The sequence below is a fragment of the Clavelina lepadiformis genome, chromosome 5 (assembly GCF_947623445.1).
Source record: "Clavelina lepadiformis chromosome 5, kaClaLepa1.1, whole genome shotgun sequence".
In the NCBI taxonomy this organism is placed as follows: Eukaryota; Metazoa; Chordata; class Ascidiacea; order Aplousobranchia; family Clavelinidae; genus Clavelina; species Clavelina lepadiformis.
Genome location: NC_135244.1, coordinates 24,076,011 through 24,096,366, shown reverse-complemented (window position 1 = coordinate 24,096,366; position 20,356 = coordinate 24,076,011). Strand labels below are relative to the sequence as shown.

The window sequence follows — 20,356 nt, the reverse complement described above, 5'->3', positions numbered from 1 at the left end:
GAACTTGACAGAGAGCAAATAGGCCTAGGCTTATGTAGACTACAGTAGCTGGAATAATAACAACAGTCCTAACTTGTCAACGTTTTATATGTCCAATATACTTTGAAACAGTTGTAAGTTTTCCACCTAATCATTGTTAGATTTAAGGTAATATTTGTACATTATTATGTCATATTTAATGAAAGGTATGATTATTGTGACGTTTGTATTTGCTGTGTACGTCATGTTCGTCAGCCTGTTCTATTTCAGCCAGCATCTAACACACAATGCCATTGGACAAAAAAATTTTTATCCATTACCAGCAAAATCTCGTCCTGTGAAAAAACAATCTAGCATCTTTTGGGAAGAATCAACTCTAAAACACATTCCTACAACTCACCAGATCTTTGTCGAGAATGCCACAAGCTCAAATTTTATCAAATCAAAAAGCTCAGATCAAACGAACGATGATAAAGTTTCTGAAGAAGATCGACTAAAGGCGGCATTGGAGAAAGCAACAGAAAGAGTAAATTCAATAGAAATAAAATGAAGGTTTTAAACAAATCTGAACACATTCACTTTACAACAAGAATTTTGGCATCAACAGGTAGTTTGCTATTTATTTTTAGTATGACATCATAGCCTGGGATGCACCGTTCGGCTCAAAGTGGATACCAAACAACATAATAACTTCAAAATGTGGCAACTGCCAGTTTTCTTACGACAGAAGTAAGGTCGGTTGGGTCTGAGTAACAATATGAAAGACAAGTTTTCAACTTAACTTTAAAATTTCCTTGTAATTTCTAGATAAATGATCCTTCAACGAAAGCGGTCATCTTCCATTTCAACGAAGCACGAATCTCTAGAATGCCAAAACAGAGGTTTGCTGTTTTCTTCTAAATTTAACAATTTATGTCAGAAAGAAGCGACATGTTACTTGTATAGTCCTGACTACTTAGATATATTCACAGACGAACAGACCAATATTACATCTGGTTCACATTGGAATCGCCAGTCGCGTTAGGAACGCTTCGTGGTTTAACTTTGAAGGAGTTTGATGACGTCTTTAACCTCACTATGACGTACAGGTATGACAAAAACATACCAAAAATCACGTGGAAAGTACCGAGTACTGGGGCTGATTGAAATTTTTTGAAAAAAGTAATTCGGTACTTTTTTTGAAAAGTACCGACGATACAATAGTTCGGTACTACAGCACCTCGGTACTGGCAACCATCGTAGCTTACACCAGGATATGTTTATTATTAGGCGGGGCTCAGACGTCTACTTCCCTAGTGAAACCATCAGAAGCATTTCGCAAACAATTCACGACCAAGATTCGGGAAATCCCCAACAAGACTTAGATGAATTGATCAAGAGCAAGCGCAAGGTGGCGCTATGGGTCGTTGGAAATTGTGGGAGCACGCCGGGAGCTCGGGCGAGGATGAAATACTCGGAGCAACTGGTGAAGGCCGGACTCGACTTAGATCGAAGAGGAGGGTGCTTTCCCAATGCGCCGAAAGTCCTTCCAAAGGACAAGAGAGCTACACCTAGTTGGGACAACTTTTTAAGGCCGTACAAGTTCTACATGGCATTCGAGAACGCTTTCTCATGCAACGATTACATAACAGAGAAGTTTTTTCGAAACTCCCTCACCCACGGACTGGTTCCTGTCGTCTTGGGAGCGAAGAAGTCGGACTACGAGGCCGTGTCCCCGAAACATTCTTTTATTTATGCGGATGACTTTGAAAACGCAGAGAAACTTGTCGAGTATCTCCGCTACTTGGACGGGAACGACACAGCATACAGGGAGTACCTGGCCTGGCGTACACACGACCCTGAGGAGATGCCATATCACGGTAGGGCGGTGGGATTGTGTCAGCTTTGTCGGATTTTGCACGGAATCAACGTCGACAATAAATATGATGAAAACTTTAAAGAAAAATACTCACAGATTCCCTTACATGGTCATTCTAAGAAACCAAGAATCGTTCATTCTTTAAGAAACTGGTTTTATGGAAATGAAGAAAAGAAATGTATAAGTAATTACTAGCGTCAGTTTTATTTAAACGTTTTTCATTTTTTAACTTGGGTCCGCTGCTATTACAAAGCTATTTTGTGGTCTTAACATAAAAGTCGTTAAAGTACTCTGTTTGCTACCAGGCATATTTCCTGTAACAAAAGGAGCATAACAACATAATAAAAGTCGTTGCTCTGGTCTCAACTGAGTTATGTCATATGGTTGCATTTATTTCTGCGTCTTTTCAGTTTTAACTAAAGTCATTCGACACAAAAAATTTTTTTGTTTGTTGCAAACACCTAAAGTTCGGAGAAATCATTCTCTATCAGGTTATTAATATTATTCGTTGGTCCAAGCCTGGTTGTACCGAAACATGTAGCCCTGCTTGTGGAAGTTTGTAGCAATTCGGTAATTGCAGTTGGATAATTAATGACGCAACAATGATAGCAATGTCTGGATCACACAGTTCAACATAATACTTGTTAATCTCACGTCATAATTTTCACTTGAATAGTTTGGGATGAAGTTAACCCTAAGGAATGAGATATTGATCACATCCATTTGTTGTTTGTGTGGCTCATAGCAGTGCTACTGCCAATTACGAGATTATAAGTAAACAAGAGTGAAACGTGGCCTATTAATCAGCACAAATCATTATCGGTGTGTATGCAATGTTTATAACCAAATTACATTTATATTATGACATAACAATACTTAATAACAATACCATAAAGTAAAAGGAATACAGCGATCAATTTTCTCAAACTGAGTTTTGTAATTTTAGACAAACAAAGTAAGAAAAGTAGAAAACTGTAGATGGTCATAATGACATAGCAAAAACTGATTACAGATGACGCATAATAATAGTAGTGACAACATGATTCTTGATATTATAGAAAAAAATTCTACTCAAAAAAAACGAAAACCGATTTAAACAAAATGACGTTAGTAATTACTTATGCATTTCTTATCTTCATTTCCATAAAACCAGTTTCTTAAAGAATGAACGTTTCTAGGTTTCTTAGGATGTCCATATAAGGGAATCTGTGAGTATTTTTCTTTAAAGTTTTCATCATATTTGTTGTCGACGTTGATTCCGTGCAAAATCCGACAAAGCTAACACAATCCCACCGCCCTACCGTGATATGGCATCTCCTCAGGGTCGTGTGTGCGCCAGGCCAGGTACTCCCTGTATGCTGTGTCGTTCCCGTCCAAGTAGCGGAGATATTCGACAAGTTTCTCTGCGTTTTCAAAGTCATCCGCATAAATAAAAGAATGATTCGGGGCCACGGCCTCGTAGTCCGACTTTTTCGCTCCCAAGACGACAGGAACCAGTCCGTGGGTGAGGGAGTTTCGAAAAAACTTCTCTGTTATGTAATCGTTGCATGAGAAAGCGTTCTCGAACGCCATGTAGAACTTGTACGGCCTTAAAAAGTTGTCCCAACTAGGTGTAGCTCTCTTGTCCTTTGGAAGGACTTTCGGCGCATTGGGAAAGCACCCTCCTCTTCGATCTAAGTCGAGTCCGGCCTTCACCAGTTGCTCCGAGTATTTCATCCTCGCCCGAGCTCCCGGCGTGCTCCCACAGTTACCTACAATCCATAGCGCCACCTTGCGCTTGCTCTTGATCAATTCATCTAAGTCTTGTTGGGGATTTCCCGAATCTTGGTCGTGAATTGTTTGCGAAATGCTTCTGATGGTTTCACTAGGGAAGTAGACGTCTGAGCCCCGCCTAATAATAAACATATCCTGGTGTAAGCTACGATGGTTGCCAGTACCGAGGTGCTGTAGTACCGAACTATTGTATCGTCGGTACTTTTCAAAAAAAGTACCGAATTACTTTTTTCAAGAAATTTCAATCAGCTCCAGTACTCGGTACTTTCCACGTGATTTTTGGTATGTTTTTGTCATACCTGTACGTCATAGTGAGGTTAAAGACGTCATCAAACTCCTTCAAAGTTAAACCACGAAGCGTTCCTAACGCGACTGGCGATTCCAATGTGAACCAGATGTAATATTGGTCTGTTCGTCTGTGAATATATCTAAGTAGTCAGGACTATACAAGTAACATGTCGCTTCTTTCTGACATAAATTGTTAAATTTAGAAGAAAACAGCAAACCTCTGTTTTGGCATTCTAGAGATTCGTGCTTCGTTGAAATGGAAGATGACCGCTTTCGTTGAAGGATCATTTATCTAGAAATTACAAGGAAATTTTAAAGTTAAGTTGAAAACTTGTCTTTCATATTGTTACTCAGACCCAACCGACCTTACTTCTGTCGTAAGAAAACTGGCAGTTGCCACATTTTGAAGTTATTATGTTGTTTGGTATCCACTTTGAGCCGAACGGTGCATCCCAGGCTATGATGTCATACTAAAAATAAACAATAACAATTCTTTGAAATACTTCAAATGATACAGTTGTGCGTGTGTTGTGCCAATTGGTTAAAGTGTAATAAGGTTTCTCTGATCTTTCTTTGTAACTTTATGCTGCAAAGTGGGCATTATCTTTGATCGTCAGTTGCTTATATTCATCGATAACTTTAGCTCATTCTTTTTATTTCTATTTGCTTTTACCCTTTCTGTTGCTTTCTCCAATGCCGCCTTTAGTCGACTTTCCTCGGCAACTTTATCATCGTTCGTGTGATCTGAGATTTTTGATTTGATAAAATTTGAGCTTGTGGCATTCTCGACAAAGATCTGGTGAGTTGTTGGGATCCCGTTTAACCCAGAAGCTTGCTGTGAGATCTTTGATTGTTTAATAAGAAAGGGAAATAACTTTAGCTGAGGATAAAACTTTTTCGGGGCAATGATATTGGGTGTTAATTTTGGGTTGAAGTAGAACAGGCTGACGAACATGACGTAGACAGATAATGCAAACGTCATAATCCTCATCGCGTGAGACCAAGCCATGCTTATGTGGAAAGTTTACAAATTTTTAAAGCACCCAAAGCAATAATACTGTGAAGTTTTTATTTCCTTTACTTGCTCGGAAACTTCCTGACACTGTTTACAGAAAGTTTCACCATCAAAGTAAGTTAAATCAAATTTCAATCGAATCTTGGGATAAATCTTGCAGTGAATATTTTATTTGCCGAGTCCAACATTAATTATCATGATAACAGAGAAACCGTTTCATTCTTTGCTACTATTCTCAACTAAAACAACTACACAAAGGTGCATGTGATGCACATTTTCAACAAAATGTTTCCTAAACGTGAATATTTGAGGCACAAAGTCTTCTGCTGTAGTTGCTGTGGAGCCTTAAGTTGTCATTTACTGTTTCCAGTTAATCTCTTTCTGTGATTTAAATTTGTACCATGACTTTCACAAAGCTACGTATGTGATTGTTTTCTTGATTTTTCTGTTCAATAAATAGTTTACTATATATGTTTAATTCTTCAACTTGAAAACTTAAATCTAAACAAATCTATTCTGGGATAGTTTCTGTTTCTTAAACTATAGAGAACTTTTATTACCTATACATACTATTCTGAACATTAAAACTTTCCTATGAACAAGGCAATCGTTTTGTTGAAATTATGAAATATATTTTGCTAAATCGAAACCCATTAAAGTTAAGCCTTCTGTAATTTTTAAGCATAGTTTTTCAAGGCCTGTTGCGACATCATACATTAGCATACTAACACTACACAGGCACGACTTGTCTGACGTAATAAATTTACAGTTTTTCTCTGAGGCAAGTAAATGTGAAAGCGTACATCAGTCTATAAACTACCATCAACATTCTAACAGCGCAGTTAATGCTGCATTATTTGACATTACTCTAAATCAGTGTTTCCCAAACTTTTTTCCGATAATGGCCTCTTGCCTCTTGGACAACTTACTAACTATCAAACGACCATTCAACAAAAAAGTAACAACGAATTTACTATTTATTCGAGAAGCGAGGAAAAAAGCACATGCACGCTTGCAAAACCAACACTAAAATTAGCCTGAAATTTTTACAATTACTCGACGTACGATGGGTCAATTTTGACAACTAAAATATTTCTGACATGGCAGGACATTCATCTTTCGAACCGTGTAATCGCTTTTCTTTAACTGCATCGTTAAGCAAATAAATTGAACGTTTACAAGTCTAGCTCCTGCCATCAAAGTTAGATAGCAGGCATTATTACATCATCCACCATTCAAGTCAAACAAAGCTTTTGTTACATCATAAACATTTTATTACATTTCAATTCACACACAGGGTGGACTCACCATCTTTATTTAAAGACGAAACGTGAACAAATGTGTAACATACAAATTAACATGAATTACAACTTCTAATTAATGTTTGTTTAGTTCTAATCTCTAGTGTGAAGGATGAGCTTGGAGCAATTTCATAAACTTCTTGATATCCGGTTCCATTTCAGTTAGAAACAGTCGTAAATCTCCCCGTCTCACTATATCCACGCGGTTTCTTTTGTTGTCCAGAAGCATTGTGACGGCACTGAACGCACGCTCTACTAAGTATGAGCTGGGAAACGCAGTGAAGAAAATTTTTACCCGATCCCACACGTGAGGATATTTCACGTTAATTTCGCGTTGCAGCCAAAATGATTGATACGAGATACGGAACTTTGGTTTGAGTTCAAAATCATTTTGCAAGGTTATAAGTTCCTCTGCAAGAGGTCCTTGCTCGGAAATATGAATAAATGGGTCGATTATCCAGTCAGGAATCTCCAAATGTATTACATCCTGAAACCGAACTTCCATGTCTTCATGCAATTCCTGAATATGCTTGCTGTATGTCTCAACATCAACATTAGAAAAAGCTTTGTCGCTGATAGCAAGTTGTTGCAAGCTGGAAAACTGGAAGAATTTCGTGTGGCTAAATTTCGCCCATACAACGCAAGCTTATTTTTGAATCCACACAGTGCTGATTTTACCTTGATTACATTTACCTCGTTGCCCTGAAGGGGTAGGTTCAATTCGTTAAACTTGGAAAATATATCTGACAAGTACGCGTCAGATACGTCATCAATGACGTAAGTCTGGACGGCTTTATCGCTTCATTAGAAAACACTTTAGAGCACACAAAACACATCGGCAGTGATTCGGAATTTGGGGCTGGAATAAATCCATGCTGCATGGAGATGACTTGAACTGTATTGTCTGTTTGCATTTCTTTATATGGCCGTCTGTCGTCTTTTTTTGTACGTCATTCGCTTTAAGGTTGATTTGGGATCAGAAGCGGTCTCTAAAACTTGATGCTTTTGCGGCAGAAAATTAGCAGCTAGGCTATAAATTTGTGGTCTCTGTAAATTACTTTAACGTCGACAAGCCTTAAACTTGCCTCTAGCTATAAAGTGCTTTGCTGCGTATTAAGTTGCTGAAACATAGACTGATAGGAATGCTGCTTTTAAAACGTTTGCTTCTGTAGCTTATGCTATTTTTAGCAGCGGATAAAAATTACCTTTATTTGCTCGGTTCAAGAACGAAAGCAGTTGAAGTGGTCGAATATGAAAGTAGTTTCTTGGCCATTGACATTTTCTCAGATTTCTTTATTGATGTTGTATTTAAGGTAATTTCTACTGGGTCCTGGATTTTACAACCGACTACACCACTTCCCTGCACATAGTCTCCTTTGCTGCATTGCGCTTCTACGCCGTCAAGCGGCTGTTTAAAGTTTCGTCGATCACGCGACGAAAAGTGCTGGTTTATATTTGAACGACACAACAGTGAAGCGTCCGAAAACAGGCCACAAATGACGTCATTTTACAAACACCTCGAAACAAAAGTCGAACTGTCGTCAAAAGTCGACGAAATGGGCCCCGACAACGGGAAAGTCCCGATTGCAAAACTTTCGCCCCAATCAAGCGTGACGCATTCGTCGTCAAGCACAAAGCGGGGACAGCGTGGGAGATACATAAACGGGCGAGTTCGTTTTCCGTCAAGTCTTTTAACACATCGCGGTGTCGCGCGTGACTATTCTGCGCGACATTCGTGTCTAGAACTTCAATATCAACGCGAGAGGAAGACATTCACGCAGCTCAGCTTGATAGTGGTAGCTTACATGATTGGTTACATCCCTCTCACGGTCTACCTGCTCTGGACAACCGTGGCCGGTCCTCAGTCCGGCGACCAACTCTCAACCGACTACTGGTTCGGGGTCGCGTCCTATCTTTGCCTCAGGTTGAGCGAGTGCATGAACCCGGTCATGTACAACCTGGGTTCGGGGAATATCCGGGCTTCGTCAAGAAGACTTCTGAGAAAACTTTTGAGAATGGAAAGCCGAGCTCGACATTAGCTTCGCGTTGATGCTGTCACTGTCGCACTTTGCCACTATTGTCATTGATTTAATTCTCTTCTTTTCTTGTCGATTATTGTTATTTTTATTTCCTTGGCCTTCACCTGCTGATTGAAGACAAACTGTTTCACAATTCCATTCATACACTGGCGGTCGGTATACTACATTACGTCACACATAGAACTACCTCTAATGCTCAGAAGGCAGATGCAATATCTACGGAAAGTTCATCGTTGCTCTTATGACGTAGTTTTTGTCAGTTGTTTGGCGCTCACTCGCGAGTTTGACGTCAAATCATTCTCGTCTTATTAGAAAACCTCAAAATAAACTTTGTTGCTTCTTTGTCGAATTCGTATTAGGCTACTCATTATGTCGTTATATCATATTTACCAGCTAAACGTATATCGACTTTTCGAGCTGCGGTTATACTTTTAAACGTGCATCAAAACTGTTAAAAATTTTAAATAAATGCTAGATACCTTTCATTATGACATCGCAATATATTAAAATTCCGTGTTACTGTATATTTATGTTTGGGTGGGTGGGGACTTAAATATGTTAGGTATTAGTAAGGGCCAAGGTGCGATTGGGTGAACACAAAAAAACGTTAGGAAATACTGATCTAAACTAACTCGTGAGCGCCATCTAACGAATGGTTATTTAATCATCTTCTTCCCATGTCACGTCGAACGCACATGAATAATATTGAAGCTTTCACCTAAATCTTTGCCGAAATTAAAACGTTATGTATTTGCTCTAATTGTTGTTGAGGTGCTGCATAAGAGAATGTCTAATAATTCACGTATAATTAAGACGCATGAAAAAAAAAATTAAATGACTAAAGTTAATTAAGGGAAGATATATCTTTCAAGCTGTATTATCCAAACAATCGTTAAAACGAAAAGATAAACGACAGAATTATCGCTTTGCATATTTCGTTTCGTTAAACGTCGTTTCGCGTATTGCCACGGAACATTTCGCCAATGTGCAAGCGCCGCACTTAACGTTTATAACGATAAGTCAAATCACTTTTTCCGGTTGTTTTAGTTGCTACGTTGGATTTAAATGGATAAGTTGCGCTTTCTGTGAAGTTGAAACCACGTCAAGCAAATAACGAAGCAAGGAGAAGGAATGGCTCTGTAATAAATTTTGCCTGATCGCTTGTAGCAGGCTATCGGCTCCGGTACCAGCGCTTCCCGATTCGATTCCACCTCAAACGATTCTCCACCTGGGAGTAAAGAAGCCGACCACCACCTATTTGGTAGAAAAAGTAGTTTTAAATGGTAAAATAACAACGCGATTGCCAATTGCTTCACGATCATCAAACCTTGGTCTATTCTACATTGTGTGTCTGTGATTTGGGATTATGCCCGATGGTACGATATCAGCATAAGTTGTGCTGTAGTTCACCAAGTGGTGGGCAGTTGGTACTTTGAAAGTATCGGTACTTGACAAAAAATGTACCGAAAGTTCCGGTATTCGGTACTATTTTAAAAAAGTAGTTCAGTACTTTGTCGGTACCGGTACTTTTTGTGTAAAAAATGCTGCTGCAAATGCAAGGTTTGTCCTTATTACGACCCCGGTAAAGGTTACTTCAGGTCAAAACATTTGTGACATTAAAAGCTGGCAATTTTATTTGACATTTTTAGATTAAAAAAGATCAACAGATGCTAAAATTAGTTTTAAGGACTTATTAACATGAATTTTTGAAAACGTAACTGTTAAAATTTTAAAATAATTACCTGAAAAGTACCAAGTACCGGGACCGACTGAAAATTTTTAAAAAAGGACTGCGGTACAGTAATTCGGTACTGTATAGTACCGCGGTTGCCCAACTATGTACCGGTGCACAGTGTTACAATAGGGAATATTCGTTTCATGCAACTGTGTTAGTAACACAACATGTGTTAAATTAAATAATAAACTTATAATGGGCTTGTAGTGGGCGCAGAAAAACAGATCAAATTTGTATTTAACGCTTTGTTTTCCACTTTTTGTGACATCTTAAACTTTCGATTGTCATCGATTATAATGTTATCAAGTGCAATTGTTACGCAAACCTATTGTTGTTCAATTTTACCACAGAATATCATGACCAGACTGTAATTTCAAATCTTCTTATGTGGAGTGAAAGTTGTTCAATTCGGTTTCAAATGTATAGGAAATGTTTACTATCCAGCTGATAACCGATAGTGCTGGAAAGATTTAACCTGTGATGTGTGGCTTGATCAACCCTTGCTACAGGTTGGCTCGTAATGAATTAGCCGAGAAAGACATGTTGCAGAAACTATTGTATTGGGTATATGACAGGTTACGATCAGCTGTGTGTGAGGTTTCCTGTACAAAGTACAAGAAGCGCAAGTCACGCAACATAATTAATTTTGATACTAAAATGCTGTTCTTACTATTATTCAAATATGCATAAGACAAATCTTTTAGAAAATGCTAACCGGTATATAGAGGTGGGCAGGCGGTACTTTGAAAGTAGGCCTACCGTCGGTAACGGTACAATATATGGCAAAAAATGTACCCACGGTACCGGTATTCGATACTGATTCAAAAAAGTAGTTCGGTATGCTTTGTCGGTACCTGTACTTTCGAATAGAGTATGTTGCTACAGGCCGATGTGTGGCTAGGGTACTGCCCACCTCTGCCGGTGGGTTATTGCTGTTATACGCTACAGAACTTGACAGAGAGCAAATAGGCCTAGGCTTATGTAAGCTACAGTAGCTGGAACAATAACAGCAGTCCTAACTTGTCAACGTTTTATATGTCCAGTGTATTTTGAAACAGTTGTAAGTTTTCCACCTGATCATGTCATGTTTTATGAACGGTATGATTATTGTGACGCTCGCATTTGCTGTGTACGTCATGTTCGTCAGCCTGTTCTACTTCAGCCAGCATCTAACACACAATGTTATTGGACCAAAGAATTTTTTTCCATTACCAGCAAAATCTCCTCCTGTGAAAAAACAATCTAGCATCTCCTGGGAAGACACAACTCTAAAAAACATTCCAGCAACTCACCAGATCTTTGTCGAGAATGCCACAAGCTCAAATATTATCAAATCAAAAAGCTCAGATCAAACGAATGATGATAAAGTTTCCGAAGAAAGTCGACTAAATGCGGCATTGGAGAAAGCAACAGAAAGGGTAAAATCAGTAGAAATTAAATGAAGGTTTTCAACAAATCTGAACACATTCACTTTACAACAATCAACAGGTAGTTTGCTATTTATTTTTAGTATGACATCATAGCCTGGGATGCACCGTTCGGCTCAAAGTGGATAAAAAACAACATAATAACTTCAAAATGTGGCAACTGCCAGTTTTCTTTCGACAGAAGTAAGGTCAGTTGGGTCTGAGTAACAATATGAAAGACAAAAAGTCAACTTAACTTTAAAATTTCCTTGTAATTTCTAGATAAATGATCCTTCAACAAAAGCGATCATCTTCCATTTCAACGAGGTTCGAATCTCTACAATGCCAAAACAGAGGTTTGTTGCTTTCTGGTAAATTTAACAATTTATGTCAGACAGAAGCGACATGTTACTTGTATTTTGCTTATTACGTGGATATATTCACAGACGAACAGACCAATATTACATCTGGTTCACATTGGAATCGCCAGTCGCGTTGGGAACGCTTCGTCATTTAACTTTGAAAGAGTTTGATGACGTCTTTAATCTCACAATGACGTATAGGTGTGATGTAATAGTTACAAAAACTTGCCATGTTCTTGTATTACACGCAAAGATACAGCTTACCAGAGGTGGGCAGTCGGTACTTTGAAAGTGCCGTCGGTAACGATACCGGTACTTGGCAAAAATGTACCGACGGTTCCGGTATTCGGTATTATTTTAGAAAAGTAGTTCGGTACTTACTCGATACCGGTGCTTGTTGTGTAAAAGATGCTGCTGCAAATGCAATGTTTGCAGCTATTATGCCCCGGTAAAGGTTACTCCAAGTCAAAACATATGTGACATTACTCGCTTGCAATTTTACTTGACATTTCTATATTAAAAAAGATCAACAGATGCTAAAATTAGTATTAAGGATTAATTAACACGTATTGTTGAAAACATAATTGTTAAAATTATGAACTAATCACGTGGAAAGTACCGAGTACTGGGACCGACCGAAATTTCTTGAAAAAAGTAATTCGGTACTTTTTTTGAAAAGTACTGACGATACAATAGTTCGGTACTACAGCACCTCGGTACTGGCCACCTGTGCAGTTTACACCAGGAAATGTTCATTATTAGGCGGGGCTCAGACGTCTACTTCCCTTATGAAACCATCAGAAGTATTTCACAAACAATTCACGACCAAGATTCGGGGAATCCCCAAAAAGACCTGGATAAGTTGATCAAGAGCAAGCGCAAGGTGGCGCTGTGGGTAGTAGGAAACTGCGGGAGCACGCCAGGAGCTCGGGCGAGGATGAAATACTCGGAGCAACTGGTGAAAGCCGGACTCGACTTAGATCGAAGAGGAGGGTGCTTTCCCAATTCGCCGACACCGCCGCCAAAGAACAAGAGAGCTACACCTAGTTGGGACAACTTTTTAAGGCCGTACAAGTTCTACATGGCGTTCGAGAACGCTTTCTCATGCAACGATTACATAACGGAGAAGTTTTTTCGTAACTCCCTGTCCCACGGACTGGTTCCTGTCGTCTTGGGAGCGAAGAAGTCGGACTACGAGGCCGTGTCCCCGAATCATTCTTTTATTTATGCGGATGACTTTGAAAACGCAGAGAAACTTGTCGAATATCTCCGCTACTTGGACGGGAACGACACAGCATACAGGGAGTACCTGGTCTGGCGTACACACGACCCTGAGGAGATGCCATATCACGGTAGGGCGGTGGGATTGTGTCAGCTTTGTCGGATTTTGCACGGAATCAACGTCGACAACAAATATGATGAAAACTTTGAAGAAAAATACTCAGAGATTCCCTTATATGGTCATCCTAAGAAACCTAGAATCGTTCATTCTTTAAGAAACTGGTTTTATGGAAATGAAGATAAGAAATGTATAAGTAATTACTAACGTCATTTTTTTAAACGTTTTTCGTTTTTTAACTTGAGTCCGCTGCTATTACAAAGCTATTTTGTGGTCTTAACATAAAAGTCGTTAAAGTACTCTGTTTGCTACCAGGCATATTTCATATAACAAAAGGAGCATAACAACATAATAAAAGTCGTTGCTCTGGTCTCAACTTATTTATGTCATCTGGTTGCGTTTATTTCTGCGTCTTTTCATTTTTAACTAAATTCATTCGACACAAAAAAATTTTTTTGTTTGTTGCAAAAACCTGAGGTTCGAAGAAATCGTTCTCTATCAGGTTATTAATATTATTCGTTGGTCCAAGCCTGGTTGTACAGAAACATGTAGCCCTGCTTGTAGAAGTTTGTAGCAATTGGGTAATTGCAGCTGGATAATTAATGACGCATCAATGATAGCAATGTCTGGATCATATAATTCAACATAATACTTGTTATTCACGTCATAATTTTCACTTGAATAGTTTGGGATGAAGTCAACCCTAAGGAATGAGATATTCATCACATCCATTTGCTGTTTGTGTGGCTCATAGCAGTAATACTGCCAATTACGAGATTATAAGTAAACAACTGTATAGTACCGCGGTTGCCCAACTATGTACCAGTGCACAGTGTTACAATAGGGAATATTCGTTTCATGCGACTGTGTTATAGTAACATAACATGGGTAAAGTTAAATAATAAACTTATAATAGGCTTGTAGTGGGCGCAGTAAAACAGTTCGTTTTGTATTTAACGCTTTGTTTTCCACATTTTGTGACATCTTAAACTTTCGATTGTCATCGATTATAATGTTATCAAGTGCAATTGTTACGCAAACCCATTGTTGTATAATTTTACCACAGAATATCATGACCAGAATGTAATTTCAAATTTTCTTATGTGGAGTGAGAGTTGTTCAATTCGGTTTCAAATGTATAGGAAATGTTTACGATCCAGCTGATAACCGATAGTGCTGGAAAGATTTAACCTGTGATGTGTGGCTTGATCAACCCTTGCTACAGGTTGGCTCGTAATGAATTAGCCGAGAAAGACTTGTTGCAGAAACTATTGTATTGGGTATATGACAGGTTACGATCAGCTGTGTGTGAGGTTTCCTGTACAAAGTAAAAGAAACGCAAGTCACGCAACATATCTAATTTTGATACTAAAATGCTGTTCTTGCTATTATTCAAATATGCATAAGACAAATCATTTAGAAAATGTTAACCGGTATATAGAGGTGGGCACTGGGCAAGCGGTACTTTGAAAGTAGGCCTACCGTCGGTAACGGTACAATATATGGCAAAAAATGTACCCACGGTACCAGTATTGGATACTGTTTCAAAAAAGTAGTTCGGTATACTTTGTCGGTACCTGTACTTTTTGAGTAAAGGATGTTGCTACAGGCCGATGTGTGGCTACGGTACTGCCCACCTCTGCCGGTGGGTTATTGCTGTTATACGCTACAGAACTTGACAGAGAGCAAATAGGCCTAGGCTTATGTAGGCTACAGTAGCTGGAATAATAGCAACAGTCCTAACTTGTCAACGTTTTATATGTCCAATATACTTTGAAACAGTTGTAAGTTTTCCACCTAATCATTGTTAGATTTAAGGTAATATTTGCACCTTATCATGTCATATTTAATGAAAGGTATCATTATTGTGACGTTTGTATTTGCTGTGTACGTCATGTTCGTCAGCCTGTTCTATTTCAGCCAGGATCTAACACACAATGCCATTGGACAAAAGAATTTTTATCCATTACCAGCAAAATCTCGTCCTGTGACAAAACAATCACGCATCTTTTGGGAAGAATCAACTCTAAAACACATTCCAGCAACTCACCAGATCTTTGTCGAGAATGCCATAAGCTCAAATTTTATCAAATCAAAAAGCTCAGATCAAACGAACGATGATAAAGTTTCTGAAGAAGATCGACTAAAAGCGGCATTGGAGAAAGCAACAGAAAGGGTAAAATCAATAGAAATAAAATGAAGGTTTTAAACAAATCTGAACACATTCACTTTACACCAAAAATTTTGGCATCAGCAGGTAGTTTGCTATTTACCTTTAGTATGACATCATAGCCTGGGATGCACCGTTCGGCTCAAAGTGGATACCAAACAACATAATAACTTCAAAATGTGGCAACTGTCAGTTTTCTTACGACAGAAGTAAGGTCAGTTTGGTCTGAGTAACAATATGAAAGACAAAAAGTCAACTTAACTTTAAAATTTCCTTGTAATTTCTAGATAAATGATCCTTCAACGAAAGCGATCATCTTCCATTTCAACGAAGCAAGAATCTCTAGAATGCCAAAACAGAGGTTTGTTTTTTTCTGGTAAATTTAACAATTTATGTCAGACAGAAGCGACATGCTACTTGTATAGCCCTGACTACTTAGATATATTCACAGACGAACAGACCAATATTACATCTGGTTCACATTGGAATCGCCAGTCGCGCTAGGAACGCTTCGTGGTTTAACTTTGAAAGAGTTTGATGACGTCTTTAACCTCACTATGACGTACAGGTATGACAAAAGCATACCAAAAATCACGTGGAAAGTACCGAGTACTGGGACTGATTGAAATTTCTTGAAAAAAGTAATTCGGTACTTTTTTTCAAAAGTATACTGACGATACAATAGTTCGGTACTACAGCACCTCGGTACTGGCCACCTACGTACCTTACACCAGGATATGTTCATTATTAGGCGGGTCTCTGACATCTACTTCCCTAGTGAAACCATCAGAAGCATTTCACAAACACTTCACAACCAAGATTCGGGAAATCCCCAAAAAGACTTAGATGAATTGATAAAGAGCAAGCGCAAGGTGGCGCTATGGGTCGTTGGAAATTGCGGGAGCACGCCAGGAGCTCGGGCGAGGATGAAATACTCGCAGCAACTGGTGAAGGCCGGACTCGACTTAGATCGAAGAGGAGGGTGTTTTCCCAAAGCGCCAAAAGTCCTTCCAAAACACAAGAGAACTACACCTAGTTGGGACAACTTTTTAAGGCCGTACAAGTTCTACATGGCGTTCGAGAACGCTTTCTCATGCAACGATTACATAACGGAGAAGTTTTTTCGAAACTCCCTGACCCACGGACTGGTTCCTGTCGTCTTGGGAGCGAAGAAGTCGGACTACGAGGCCGTGTCCCCGAATCATTCTTTTATTTATGCGGATGACTTTGAAAACGCAGAGAAACTTGTCGAGTATCTCCGCTACTTGGACGGGAACGACACAGCATACAGGGAGTACCTGGTCTGGCGCACACACGACCCTGAGGAGATGCCATATCACGGTAGGGCGGTGGGATTGTGTCAGCTTTGTCGGATTTTGCACGGAATCAACGTCGACAACAAATATGATGAAAACTTTGAAGAAAAATACTCAGAGATTCCCTTATATGGTCATCCTAAGAAACCAAGAATCGTTCATTCTTTAAGAAACTGGTTTTATGGAAATGAAGATAATAAATGTATAAGTAATTACTAGCGTCAGTTTTATTTAAACGTTTTTCGTTTTTTAACTTGGGTCCGCTGCTATTACAAAGCTATTTTGTGGTTTTAACATAAAAGTCGTTAAAATACTCTGTTTGTCACCAGGGATATTTCCTATAACAAAAGGAGCATAACAACATAATAAAAGTCATTGCTCTGGTCTCAACTGAGTTGTGTCATCTGGTTGCGTTTATTTCTGCGTCTTTTCATTTTTAACTAAATTCATTCGACACAAAAAAATGTTTTTGTTTGTTGCAAAAACCTGAAGTTCGAAGAAATCGTTCTCTATCTGGTTATTAATATTATTCGTTGGTCCAAGCCTGGTTGTACGGAAACATGTAGCCCTGCTTGTAGAAGTTTGTGGCAATTGGGTAATTGCAGCTGGATATATAATTAATTAATGACGCAACAAGGATAGCAATGTCTGGATCATATAATTCAGCATAATACTTGTTATTCACGTCATAATTTTCACTTGAATAGTTTGGGATGAAGTCAACCCTAAGGAATGAGATATTCATCACATCCATTTGCTGTTTGTGTGGCTCATAACAGTAATACAGTACTGCCAATTACGAGATTATAAGTAAACAACAGTGTAACGTGGCCTATTAATCAGCACAGATCATTATCGGCGTGTGAACAATGTTTATAACCAAATTACATTTATATTATGACATAACAATACTTAATAACAATACCATAAAGTAAAAGGAATACAGCGATTAATTTCCTCAAACTGAGTTTTGTAATTTCATAAAAACAAAGTAAGAAAAGTACAAAAGTAGAAAACTGTACATGGTCATAATGACATTGCAAAAAAGAATTACAGATGACGCATAATAATAGTAGTGACAACATGATTCTTGATATTATAGAAAAAAATTCTACTCAAAAAAAACGAAAACCGATTTAAACAAAATGACGTTAGTAATTACTTATACATTTCTTTTCTTCATTTCCATAAAACCAGTTTCTTAAAGAATGAACGATTCTTGGTTTCTTAGGATGACCATATAAGGGAATCTCTGGGTATTTTTCTTTAAAGTTTTCATCATATTTGTTGTCAATGTTGATTCCGTGCAAAATCCGACAAAGCTGACACAATCCCACCGCCCTACCGTGATATGGCATCTCCTCAGGGTCGTGTGTACGCCAGGCGAGGTACTCCCTGTATGCTGTGTCGTTCCCGTCCAAGTAGCGGAGATACTCGACAAGTTTCTCTGCGTTTTCAAAGTCATCCGCATAAATAAAAGAATGATTCAGGGACACGGCCTCGTAGTCCGACTTCTTCGCTCCCAAGACGACAGGAACCAATCCGTGGGTCAAGGAGTTTTGAAAAAACTTCTCTGTTATGTAATCGTTGCAGGAGAAAGCGTTCTCGAACGCCATGTAGAACTTGTACGGCCTTAAAAAGTTGTCCCAACTAGGTGTAGTTCTCTTGTTCTTTGGAAGGACTTTTGGCGCATTGGGAAAGCACCCTCCTCTTCGATCTAAGTCGAGTCCGGCTTTCACCAGTTGCTCCGAGTATTTCATCCTCGCCCGAGCTCCCGGCGTGCTCCCGCAGTTTTGAACAATCCATAGCGCCACCTTGCGCTTGCTCTTGATCAATTCATCTAAGTCATGCTGGAGATTCTCAGAACTTTGGCTATGAATTCTTTGCGAAATCTTTTCAATCGTTTGATAGGGGAAGTAGACGTCAGAGTCCCGCCTGTATGACGTAGTTCCATGAAAAGGGTTTTCATTTTTTGGTATAAATTGAAAATATTGTAAACTAGTTTTTATTTTCTGTATGTTTTTGTCATACCTGTACGTCATAGTGAGGTTAAAGACGTCATCAAACTCCTTCAAAGTAAAACCACGAAACTTTCCCACCGCCACTGGCGATTCCCAACTGAACCAGATGTAATATTGGTCTGTTCGTCTGTGAATATATCCACGTAACAAGCAAAATAAAAGTAACCTGTCGCTTCTGTCTGACATAAATTGTTAAATTTACAAGGAAACAACAAACCTCTGTTTTGGCATTCTAGAGATTCGAGCCTCGTTGAAATGGAAGATGACCGCTTTCGTTGAAGGATCATTTATCTAGAAATTACAAGGAGATTTTAAAGTTAAGTTGACTTTTTGTCTTTCATATTGTTACTCAGACCAAACTGACCTTACTTCTGTCGTAAGAAAACTGGCAGTTGCCACATTTTGAAGTTATTATGTTGTTTGGTATCCTTTTTGAGCCGAACGGTGCATCCCAGGCTATGATGTCATACTAAAGGTAAACAATAACAATTCTTTGAAATACTTCAAATGATACAGTTGTGCGTGTGTTGTGCCAATTGGTTAAAGTGTAATAAGGTTTCTCTGATCTTTCTTTGTAACTTTATGCTGCAAAGTGAGCATTATCTTTGATCGTCATTTGCTTATATTCATCGATTACTTTGGCTCATTCATTTTATTTCTATTTGCTTTTACCCTTTTAGTTGCTTTCTCCAATGCCGCCTTTAGTCGACTTTCTTCAACAACTTTATCATCGTTCGTTTGATCTGAGATTTTTGATTTGATAAAATTTGAGCTTGTGGCATTCTCGATAAATATCTGATGAGTTGTTTGGATCCCGTTTAATCCTGAAGCTTGCTGAGAGATCTTTGATTGTTTAATCAGAAAGGGAAATAACTTTAGTTGAGGATAAAACTTTTTCGGGGCAATGATATTGGGTGTTAGATTTTGGCTGAAGCAGAATAGGCTGACGAACATGACGTAGACAGCAAACGCAAACGTCATAATCCTCATCGCGTGAGACCAAGCCATGCTTATGTGGAAAGTTTACAAATTTTTAAAGCACCCAAAGCAATAATACTTTGAATTTTTTATTTCCTTTACTTGCTCGGAAACTTCCTGACACTGTTTACAGAAAGTTTCACCATCAAAGTAAGTTAAATCAAATTTCAATCGAATCTTGGGATAAATCTTGCAGTGATTATTTTATTTGCCGTGTCCAACATTAATTATCATGATAACAGAGAAACCGTTTCATTCTTTGCTACTATTCTCAAGTAAAACATCTACACAAAGGTGCATGTGATGCACATTTTCAACAAAATGTTTCCTAAATGTGAATATTTGAGGCACAAAGTCTTCTGCTGTAGTTGCTGTGGAGCCTTAAGTTGTCAATTACTGTTTCCAGTTAATCTTTTTCCGTGATTTAAATTTGTATCATGACTTTCACATAGCTACGTATGTGATTGTTTTCTTGATTTTTCTGCTCAGTAAATAGTTTACAGTATATGTTTGCTTTCTTCAACTTGGAAACTTAAATCTAAAAAAATTTATTCTGGGATAGTTTCTGTTTCTTAAACTATAGAGAACTGTTATTACCTACATACTATTCTGAACTTTTAAAACTTTCCTATGAACAAGGCAATCGATCTGTTGAAATTATGAAATATATTTTGCTAAATCGGAACCCATTAAAGTTAAGCCTTCTGTAATTTTTAAGCATAGTTTTTCAAGGCCTGTTGCGACATCATACATTAGCATACTAACACTACACAGGC

General features: G+C 38.5%; 6 protein-coding genes across 6 annotated transcripts; 3 read left to right on the top strand and 3 right to left on the bottom strand.

Annotated features, from left to right (window-relative positions):
• Positions 1 to 179: 179 nt before the first annotated feature.
• On the top strand, positions 180 to 2,160 carry LOC143460009 (alpha-(1,3)-fucosyltransferase 7-like). Its single transcript, XM_076957361.1, has 5 exons — positions 180 to 505; positions 609 to 713; positions 787 to 860; positions 951 to 1,067; positions 1,249 to 2,160. Exons 1-5 carry the CDS (start codon positions 188 to 190, stop codon positions 2,030 to 2,032), a joined length of 1,398 nt encoding a protein of 465 aa, XP_076813476.1. The 5' UTR covers positions 180 to 187; the 3' UTR covers positions 2,033 to 2,160.
• Positions 2,161 to 3,060: 900 nt separating this feature from the next.
• On the bottom strand, positions 3,061 to 4,907 carry LOC143459631 (alpha-(1,3)-fucosyltransferase 7-like). The gene is made up of 5 exons (XM_076956846.1): positions 4,572 to 4,907; positions 4,264 to 4,368; positions 4,117 to 4,190; positions 3,910 to 4,026; positions 3,061 to 3,728 (listed from the first exon to the last, which is right to left on the bottom strand). Exons 1-5 carry the CDS (start codon positions 4,905 to 4,907, stop codon positions 3,116 to 3,118), a joined length of 1,245 nt encoding a protein of 414 aa, XP_076812961.1. The 3' UTR covers positions 3,061 to 3,115.
• A 1,407-nt stretch (positions 4,908 to 6,314) lies between these two features.
• Positions 6,315 to 6,719, bottom strand: LOC143459630 (protein FAM200A-like). Its single transcript, XM_076956845.1, has one exon. It carries the CDS (start codon positions 6,717 to 6,719, stop codon positions 6,315 to 6,317), a length of 405 nt encoding a protein of 134 aa, XP_076812960.1.
• Positions 6,720 to 7,697: 978 nt separating this feature from the next.
• On the top strand, positions 7,698 to 8,602 carry LOC143459855 (uncharacterized). The gene has a single exon (XM_076957157.1). It carries the CDS (start codon positions 7,711 to 7,713, stop codon positions 8,251 to 8,253), a length of 543 nt encoding a protein of 180 aa, XP_076813272.1. The 5' UTR covers positions 7,698 to 7,710; the 3' UTR covers positions 8,254 to 8,602.
• Positions 8,603 to 11,013: 2,411 nt separating this feature from the next.
• LOC143461050 (uncharacterized) lies at positions 11,014 to 17,030 on the top strand. The gene is made up of 8 exons (XM_076958802.1): positions 11,014 to 11,406; positions 11,499 to 11,603; positions 11,677 to 11,750; positions 15,016 to 15,271; positions 15,375 to 15,479; positions 15,553 to 15,626; positions 15,717 to 15,833; positions 16,017 to 17,030. Exons 1-8 carry the CDS (start codon positions 11,068 to 11,070, stop codon positions 16,798 to 16,800), a joined length of 1,854 nt encoding a protein of 617 aa, XP_076814917.1. The 5' UTR covers positions 11,014 to 11,067; the 3' UTR covers positions 16,801 to 17,030.
• Positions 17,031 to 17,433: 403 nt separating this feature from the next.
• On the bottom strand, positions 17,434 to 19,610 carry LOC143459629 (3-galactosyl-N-acetylglucosaminide 4-alpha-L-fucosyltransferase FUT3-like). Its single transcript, XM_076956844.1, has 5 exons — positions 19,275 to 19,610; positions 18,967 to 19,071; positions 18,820 to 18,893; positions 18,613 to 18,729; positions 17,434 to 18,516 (listed from the first exon to the last, which is right to left on the bottom strand). The coding sequence occupies exons 1-5, from the start codon at positions 19,608 to 19,610 to the stop codon at positions 17,733 to 17,735; spliced, it is 1,416 nt and encodes a 471-aa protein (XP_076812959.1). The 3' UTR covers positions 17,434 to 17,732.
• Between the last annotated feature and the right edge of the window lie 746 nt (positions 19,611 to 20,356).